This window comes from Etheostoma spectabile, chromosome 7 (genome assembly GCF_008692095.1).
Source record: "Etheostoma spectabile isolate EspeVRDwgs_2016 chromosome 7, UIUC_Espe_1.0, whole genome shotgun sequence".
NCBI lineage: Eukaryota > Metazoa > Chordata > Actinopteri > Perciformes > Percidae > Etheostoma > Etheostoma spectabile.
Genome location: NC_045739.1, coordinates 26973486 through 26983606, shown reverse-complemented (window position 1 = coordinate 26983606; position 10121 = coordinate 26973486). Strand labels below are relative to the sequence as shown.

Here is a 10121-nt window from a genome sequence, read left to right as displayed (position 1 = left end):
TTATCTTTTATTGTGACTTTTATTGCCACTGTTCATTTCAACCCCAACCGGCCCGTCAGACATTGCCTACCAAGAGCCTGGGTCTGTCCCAGAGTTCTTCCTAAAAGGGAGTTTTTCCTCACCACTATTTGCTCTGGAGGGAACGACTAGAACTGTTGGGTCCTTGTAAAGTATGTGGTCTAAACCTACCTATCTGTAAAGTGTCTCGAGGTAACTCTTGTTATAAATTTATACTATAAATGAAATTGAATTCAATTTTATATAGACCTTAGCAGCCCCTTAATACTGTATCTGAAGTCTCTCCCAAAATCTAGCCTTGGTGCAGAATTACAGCCAATAGAGCCAGTCCCACAATGAGCTTTCCTTAGTATGTGCCATTTCTTAGTCTGTACGATTTGAGGAGAGAGAGGGTGGTGCAAGGTGGAGGGTGGTTGTGTGGCCTTGACCAACCGCCACTTTACTCGTTTGAAAGCCATGATGTCTCTCACTCATGGGTGGGCCAAGTTCTCTGGGCGGGCAAAATAGAGAAAGGGGAGGTAACCTTGCTCCTTATGACCTTATAAGGGGCAAGTTCCAGATCGGCCCATCTGAGCTTTCATTTTCTCAAAGGCAGAGCAGGATACCCAGGGCTCGGGCTACACCTATCACCATTTCTGGCCACTGGGGGACCATAGGCAGGCTAAGGGAAAGCATATTATTGTTTAAAAAACTAATTTTCATGCCATGGGACCTTTAAGTGTAGTCGGATGCGAAAGCCCCCTTGCTGAATTATATTCCATTATATTTTTATATTTTTAATTGTTACCTGCCACCAGAATTGTGTTTTCCTTGAAATAAATTATGACATTTTCAACATAAATAGGTGCTTGCCTAAAAATGTATTAAGACAGGAAATAGCTTAAAAATAGAATTTACATGAAGCCATGAATGCTGTTTCAAAACTTTCTCCACACTGCTAAAAATATAATTGTGATGGTTGAGAAATGCTGGAGTCAGCCTAAAATATCAAAAGTTGCTAATACCCTAAATCCTTCATAAGTCATCTTAAGGCACTTCTGGCTTTAACTTTTGGCCATGGTGATGGCCTTTTTTTGCTAATAATAAATAATGTATTCCTCTCCATTTGGTATTTCTTCAGATATAAAAAGATGAAAAAGTAACCAGGCAGCTACAATATAATCAAACTCAAATCTTCATGAAGCATTAGTTAATATTATCTAATGATATGATTAATGGTAATAACAGCATAGTGTTGATATAATTATGATTGTACTGTAGAAGAGAACATGCATCTAATGGTAAAATCACTACAATCTGTAGTTATCACCATTACACATTAATCAAACTAGTTTGAGTTTGAATGTAAGCAACAAGAAAAACATAACCTCAAGTACAAGATTCTAACTATTAAAAGACCAATGGAGGGGTGCCTTGATAGCTCAGTTGGTAGAGCGGGCGCCCATAAATACACACAACGCAGGGGGCCCAGGTTTGACTCCGACCTGTGGCCCCTTTGCTGCATGTCATCCCCCCCCTCTCTTGACGAACATTTTAGCATCTAATTTGACATTAAATGGAAATTTTGACAATAAAATGTAATAACTGCAGAACTCACTTTGCGTAAAATTGTTCACATTGGTTTGTAGACTTCTGTTTGGGGAGGCTGACACAGCAAAGTCAGTTTGGTGTATGGTTGTATATCTTCTATTTCCTGCTGATCTTCGATTCCCTATAATCCCAACACTACAACACACGTGGGTCCCTTTACCTCCATTAAGAATAAATTTGCTAATATCAGTCTTAATGACTTGGACTGCATATATTTTTCAAAAACGGTGTAATCGCTGTGCAATGCTACAGAGACAACGCCTTTGCACAGACCAGTGTCCCTTCAGTCAGTACTGTACACCAGAGCAGAAATTGCTACATTCAGTGAATGCAATACCTGTTCACAGAGTCATGCATACCTGGCGTTTCCCAAACCAGTCTGTAATTCTCATGACAATTAATTTGTGATCTTGGATTTGACATGTAAAGAGCTTTCTTGATGTGCCTTTACATTTAATGCCTTTAAAAACCCCACCTCCCCACCACCACCACCACAATCACTCCTGGCTGTCACATTTTGTCGATTGAGCAACAGTTATGTGTGAAATACTTGTGTTTGATTTAATCCATTTCCCTTTTCCCCATCAGTCGTTGCCGTCCTCCTCGTCTCCTTTGCTGCCTTTGCTGAGGCGCTGGAAGCAATGGACTGTGGAAGCAAGGAAGAAGCTGGCCACGATGGCTGCTACTGAGACGGAGATACCGGAGAAGATGACGATCAGATAGTCAGTAAGGGTGAGGGTACCACGGCACTTCTGAAAACTGTCTTCAGAGAGTAAACTCAGGGGAACACGACGCCCATCCATAGGCAGTGAGCATTCTATTCCCTCCATACCTGGGAAGAGAGACAACAAGTGAACCAACTGACAGGCACAGAGACACTAAACTTTCTTAAAGTTATGCCTGTATCAACAGCCCCATTTACAAGTGTAAGAGGCTGTTCAGACCAAATAGAGCAATGGGCAAAAGGGGTGAGGTGCCCAGGTGGCCTTATGGCTAAAGTTGGTTACATTCACTGTTGAGGTAAACAGCAGATCTATGTTGTTCAATTAGAAAGTAATTACTGGGAATGTCCACTTGCACGTTTGATTGAACACAGTGATCTGCCAGGTGAGATTGCATTGTTACAAAAGTTAAGATAGGTTCAACTTTTTCCCCAAAGATGTCCCTGTATTTATTGCCAGGGCCCTCATAGGAGTAGGCTTTAGCAGGGTGCTGGGGTGCTGTGTTCTCATTGAAATGAATGAGACCGCTACGTTTTGGGCTAATGATAGTCAAAACATGACCTTCTTTTACAGGTACACAATGTGAATTGATGAAAAGATGTAGACTTCTCACAGCAAACATTTTTACACTTTTTTTAGCACTTATAATAGGAGAAACGCAGATATTACTAACAGTACTATGGCTCTGTTATATTCAAGTGTTTGAGTAAGAGTGAAAGTACGGTAGCATGCAGGAACTTGAATTCAAAGCATATTTACACCTACACTTTACCTACTGTGACAAGTCAAAATGTCTGCTGAGAGGAAAGGCCTTTTAATAAAAAAGGTATTACGGAATGACCCGTTTCTTTTTCACACCAATGAAGCAACCTGAGAACCTTATTTCCAACCAGTATAAATAGTTCAATATTAGTAACATCCATTAGTTATTAAGATTAACTTTACTGTCATTCACACTAGTACATACTTGTACTTCTACAAGGGTTTAACCTGGATATGACCCTACTCTGATCTGAAAGAATCGGCACCTTTATAATACAGTTTTTCTCCATTGTTCAGATGTCTTTTGGTGGTACAGATTCAATTATGAGCCGTTATCAAAGATATTATATCAAACTGAAAATAATGAACGAGGCTCCACCCTGGACTCAAGGGCCAATAACTGAACTGTGAACACTGCCTCAAAAGTTTGTGTCCTCTTAAAATAAAGATACTAATTGAGTGAATTAATGAATCTGATATTTATTAGGCCTGGTAAACTCGATTCCTTTTAAGGATTTGGATTATTTTGAATCACTCATTAAATTGATTGGTGTTATGCGAGTCACTTGAGTCAATGCATTTTAAAGGTGCCTTGCCACACAAAAACATTTTTACTTGCATTTTTTTTAAACATGTTAGGTCCATATGTATTAGTGTTATGTGGTGAATGTGAAAGTGAACTTCTACCTCCTCTGTCAGCTCTAGCCATTAAAAATAAGTGAGAGGAGAAATCAGGCGAATTACAACAGCTGGTCAGTCTGACGTCATGTTGCCTGAGCTCATTACTATTCATGAGCTCGCCCAGTTGCGCTGCGTAAAGGATGCTGATAGCCAGGCTCTCATTGGCTAGCTTTTAGCCAATCAGAGTCAAGCTGCTTAGCTCATTGAATACTAATGAGAACTTGCACAAATGGAGCTTAGTCTTCCTGCAGGCTTTCTATACCACGCTAGAATGGCTGGAAACAAGGTATCTAAGACATTTACACAAAAAATGTTTCAGGGTCCATGGTAGAACTACAGACATTACCACAAAGTAATGAAATATGAAGAGATCATAGATCGTATGCTTTTTGGCTTTTTCCTTTTCCTTTATTGTGTTAAATATCTTTTGTACACGTTATATGTTAACAAAGTAAAAAAGCCCAAAGTATACCCCGAAAGGACTTTTTTCCAACAAAAAACACACAAACTGCTCCAAACAGCTTTAGTCTAGCCTTTACTTCCGGGACAAATGTGCTTCACTTTTTAATACGTGCTATAATGCTCGCCTAGCTGTTAGCGTGGCACGCCCTCATGCTATACAACTGACTGGCTAGTAGTCTATACCTAGCTCCTGCACATGTGCGACTCCCAACAAAGATGGAACAGAAGTGAGATGCCTTACTCTGTAGCTAAAACAGAGAGCTCAACACACAGGGTGAAAAGAGGAGCTGCAGCAAGGTGTAATACAACAAAAATGCTATTCTAATATAACCTATAAATACAATTATGAACCTGAAAATTAGCATAATATGAGCACTTTAACATTTCTGGGTCCATTGCACAAAACGCCAAAACAAAACCAGAATAAAACAAAAAATAGACAAAACTAAATAAAGACAAAAGGGGGGGGGGGGGTTAGGAGATAGGTATAGGGGAGTTCCTTAAAATAATTTTTGGTTTCCATGTCCTTGTCACCTGCTTTAAAAAGATGCATGTCTTCAGAAAGTATCATTTCTTGTAACAAATTATTTTAAATTTTCCTTTAGGTCCTTAAAAATCAAAAATATAATTTAGGGTTTTCTCAACCTCTTTCCGAAAGTGTAATAATATTGGACATGTGAAGACTGTGTGTGTATAGTTTTCTACTTTCCAGGCAAACTCACTCCAATAATTCGTCACGTGATTCCTGCGGGAGACCAGCGGTACGGTAGTCAATCTCACTGTTAGAGTAGGGATACTAGGAATAGGGACGAGTAGAGCATTGAAGTCAACGGGAGCTGGAAGAAGTCAGAAGATTTGCGAGGCATTTCATTTCAGAAAAAAATTAATTATTTTCATAAATATGAAACTACACAGTGTCATTATTGAAGTTAGGGCTATAATAGGTCTATGTGTGTGGTCAACTCAGCTGCAAAATGCAGTAATAGATTGCTATCTTTGGTTCGTCTGAAGTCCTGTCAGGTCTACCTGGCAACACTGAAACTCCTGCATTGTTGCTACGCCACCTGGGGAAACTAAGTGCCGTGATATCTGACTGTTTAAAAGCGTGTAGCTCAATACTAGTTAGTAGTAGGTAGTAGGTGAGCTGTTCAACATCTGCACGGCTTTCTACATCACTAGCCGAGACGAGGTGGCCAACCGTAGCATGCTAGAGCAAGAATACTAGTTTGTTCTCAATGACAAAACACTGCTACAACACACTAGTTGATCATAATCTCCAAAAGAACTACTTCCTGTCCCTGTTCTGCAGGTCTTCCACAAGTGGCCCTCGTCTAGAAGAAGTCTCCCAGCTAATCCTGTCTTGGACTGACCAAAGTTAGAGAAAGAGTTATCTAGCTGACAAGATCTTACCTAGCTACTGAGCATGTGCAGCTCAACAAAGATAGTACAGAAGTGAGATGTCTCACTCTGTAGCTAAAACAGAGACTTAGGTATACACACAGGGTGAAAACAGGATCTGCAGCAATGTGTGGTACTACCAAAAAAGTTGTTTTTTTGAAAATGAAACCATGTAAACCTATTCTGGTACAACCTCAAAATACATTTATGAACCTGAAAATGAGCATAATATTAAATGAAATAAACTGTTGACACAATACAGTAACATGAGCTATGCAAACTAGCTGGGTTCATGGTTAACCTTCATTGGCTCTTACCTAATCATGGTAATGAATTCTTAAAATCTTAACTACTGTATCAATATAGATGAAACACTTGTCAAACTCGTTACACATAACATTAAAATCAAAAACATCAACACAGCCCTCATGTAATTCCATCATACCCACTGCTATAATTACTATAATTATTTTTAAGTATTTTAGTTGTGTATATGTTTTAGTCTATGGTGAATGAACATTCCTTTTCTATGTCAGAAAATAGAACCCAAGCAGTGTGTTTTGGTACCAATGCATTGTAACACCTTGAAAACTGCTCTTCCATTTTATTCTGATTCCTCTGTAGCACTGCTGCACCCAAGAGTCACTGGACATTATTATCAAGTGTGTGTGGATGTGTGTGTTTATGTATGTGTGAGTCACTGTAAGACCAGAAGGGGTTTTCCACACAAAAAGAGACTCGGTGACCTCATAGTGATATTGTAGTCACGTGGCGCTACAACAGGCAGCCAGACTCATGCTTACACACACACACACACACACACACACACACACACACACTATGAAAACAAAATATGGTTAGGTTTAAAAAATACAAACATGTAGATATTAGTACATGAGCCACTGAAGACAACCATTGGCATATGTTTAGAATGCTATTTGAACAAAGCACACACACGCATGAGAACACATGTTTATTGATTGAAATGGGCACCATGTGCACAGAGACAAAAAAAACACACACACAGACAGACAGAGGCACAAAAGTATGCATCCACAAACACATGTACAGGTGTACAGATGCAGAATTACTTGTTTAGTGGAATGTGAGGATTCAAGTGCACTAATGCATATATGGCAGACACGGACACACAGAGGATTATAGAATGGAGATAGGTGGGCACTTACAGATGTTGACGGGAACACAACACTGTGATACAGAGACAGGCACATACAGTATAGCTAAACACAGGTGCGTATACACAAACACACCATTCTGAATGTAGCGAGGACCACGGCTGCAAAATGACTGCAAGACAACGTCCTCTCACAGTGGCTCTGGACACAATCCAAGAAACGTCCATGCTCATTTGCTCAATTTCTAAAGCCAGGTCATTTACTTGAGTGTGTGTGTGTGTGTGTGTGTGTGTGTGTGTGTGTGTGTGTGTGTGTGTGTGTGTATGTGTGTGTGTGTATATATAATGTCCTTTTGTTGTGAGTTCTAGGAGTCTAGACAGGGGTGTTTACGGTACGTAGGTTGCCTTGTAACACATTTTCATTTAAAACTCAAGAACCATAAAGGCATGAACTCAAGAACCATGAAGGCAGTTTAAAGCCAACGCGTCATTTCCACTTTGTATTTCGTATTTCATTTCGTATTTGTGTATCTTCCTTGACCTGGAAGAATTACACTTTTCAAATATATTTGAACTACCAATATATTTCATTTGTAAGTAATACATGTATTTTAATCATCTACTATGTCTGTCATTGAAACATTGATCAATTAAACGTTATGACTAAATGGTTCTTAGGGAAAGGATTTCCTCTGCTCTTCCATGGGTCAAAGACTGCAGGTCCGTATTTTAAGCAGCTTACTTCTTACCCTTTGGTAGCTTGTGGTGGTTCTCTGTGAGCCAAACAAACAGTTTGGCAAAGTGGCAGTTGCAAAGCCAGGGGTTGCCATCCAGACGTAGCATCCGGAGGGAGGGCAGGGATTCCAGGACCATGACGTCCAGCGCTGTGAGCCCATTCCTCTCCAGCTCCAGCTCCCTCAAAGAAGTCAGCCCCGTGAAAGCATCCCTGCTTACCATGTTTAGGTAGGGGTTGTTCCCCAATCGTAGTTTGATGAGACTCCTGGACTCCCCAAATGTTCCCGAGGAGATTTCCGTCAGGTTGTTGCTCCCCAGGTCCAAGAAGACTAATCTAGAGGAAGTGCTCAGTGTACCTGGCTCCAGCTGGGAGAGGGAGTTATTCCTCAGGTCGAGGTAGACCAGATCGCTGTAGAGAACTAAGAAGTCGGAAGGAATCCAGGGAATCCAGTTGTTGGAGAGCAGGAGACGGCGAACACCCAGAGGGATCGGGTCTGGGACTCTGGTTAGACCTTGGTTGGTGCAGTTCACAGTGTGGTGGTCTGGACACAAACAGCTGGATGGGCAGATTTGGCCTCGCGTAAGCAAGGAGGAGGAGATCAAGGCAAGGAAAGGCTGCAGCCAGCTAACGCATGGTATCATTGTCAAGGGGGCGGCAACGTTAACTAGGAGATTGGGGAGGAGGGGGTCTCAGCATGGGGTAAGAAGGGAGGTCAGGGAAACGCACAGATATAAAGGAAGGGGAAGGAAAGGCCAGCCGATGTAGGCTCAGCGTGGCGCTGGCATCCTTTCGCGCTCTCGTCATCGCAACGCGAGAACAACCCGAAAAGCCATGGAGTAGCCAGGGAGCTTTGTATTCCAGGAGATCATGTAACAAGCAGTCTGGATCAAATAGCAGCCTGCTGGCTTTGAGGGAAGAGATGGGAGGAGCAAAAGACAGAGTGTGCAAGAGAGTGGGAGGGGGGGGGGGATGTGAACAGGGAGAGGATTAACACTGTGGTAAATAGAGGCGAGGGGGGCAGGGCGCGTGTGTGTGTGTGTGTGTGTGTGTGTGTGTGTGTGTGGTGTGTGTGTGTGTGTGTGTGTGTGTGTATGTGTGAGTGTGTGTGTGTGTGTGTGTGTGTGGACTAGCAGGGACAGCCCTGCCTGCTTCATTAGACAGCTCCTGAGGTTGAGCCCTGTCATCAGTCGGATCAGTGGAGCAGAACCACAGGCAGAGTCCTCACTGACTGAAATCCCGTCAGTCCTCCAGTGTGATGTAAGTGCTTCTTCTTTACACAGGCAGCCCGACGTGAAGATGTGGATGCCATCACCATTTGTGGCTCACAGAGTCTGTGACGCAGTCTTCTGGAATCACCGCCGTTTCCTTGCCTCCTCCTTGCCTCCTCCTTTAGTCCCCCTTTTCTTTTTTCTCACCTTGACTATAATTGTTGAATGGGGATGGAAAAGAGCTAATTTCTCATCCTATTGCACAGAAGCCTTCACTCTGCAGCTTTTTGCTGGCTGATTTACAAGTGTCATTCCTACATAAAAAATGAAGGGCTAATCATAAACAGCTGTAATGAAAGAGACAACAAATGAGTTTCTAAATATTAATATCAGTTTGATGCCCTCGATACTGATAGTATGGAAAAGATTTAAGGAAACCTGTAGAGGTTAGGTATCTTGTAGAGGCACTCTGTCATACGAGCATGTTACCGGCATCGACGGCTACCGCTGCGGTGACCGACCGTGTTTGTGATAAAAACAATAGGCGTGTGCACATTCATAGCGGAACACGATTTGCCATTAACGATGGCCACAGTGTAAAACGGATCTCAAGCCCAAACTGCCTTGACAAAGCATTTCTGTTTGGAATAAGCATGGCCGTTATTTAAACATAACGGCCTTGTCTCAGAGTTTAGTCTGTCTCAGAATCTACTAGAACTTGGCACAACGCATAGTCTCTTGTTGTACAACATTAATGTTTTATTGCGCGACGTCCCTGTCTTGAAATAAATAAATTAGAAAAAATAAGTCTAGCTAAATGAAAAGATAAAGCAACGTTTTTAATAAACTTTGTACACAAAGCAACTAATGTCAACATGGACAAAATCATGAATGTACTAATTTGCTTTTTTGATGATGACCTGGCCAAAGTAACCACACAACATCTAGTTTGGTTTTCACAATGATTCAATGTAGGGTTATGATATTATTGCAATTTGAAAATCTACTTTGATTCTTAATTTAATATATGGTTGCAAGAAGTAAAAATGTATCCAAAACATTTTAATTCTCAAAAATTATGACTTTTAGTATTGTGCAATGTATGAAGGACTTTAACTGTTTTGCCAGTCAAATTAACTTTAACGCCTGCATATCAAAACATTACACTGTGGACCTCTCCAAAAAGGCTTTAGGCTCAGGATTTTTTTCAGTTTAGTAGGAAAAGCACATGTGTATTTAAAACCATTAATGATGGCTGCATTCTACTTGTGCAAGCTGACTCACTGAAATAGCTTACTGAAACTCTTGATGGAATTGTAGTTAATGTTATCACCTTTAGTGGTGCTTTTCCTACTATGACAAGTCACCCTGTCTGCTGTAGAAAAAGACCTATGCTCTGACCACAGGCA

At 41.2% G+C, this 10121-nt stretch overlaps 1 protein-coding gene across 1 annotated transcript; it reads right to left on the bottom strand.

The window, feature by feature from the left end:
- Positions 1-516: 516 nt before the first annotated feature.
- Positions 517-8479, bottom strand: lrrc38a (leucine rich repeat containing 38a). The gene is made up of 2 exons (XM_032519918.1): positions 7518-8479; positions 517-2440 (listed from the first exon to the last, which is right to left on the bottom strand). The coding sequence occupies exons 1-2, from the start codon at positions 8143-8145 to the stop codon at positions 2193-2195; spliced, it is 876 nt and encodes a 291-aa protein (XP_032375809.1). The 5' UTR covers positions 8146-8479; the 3' UTR covers positions 517-2192.
- Between the last annotated feature and the right edge of the window lie 1642 nt (positions 8480-10121).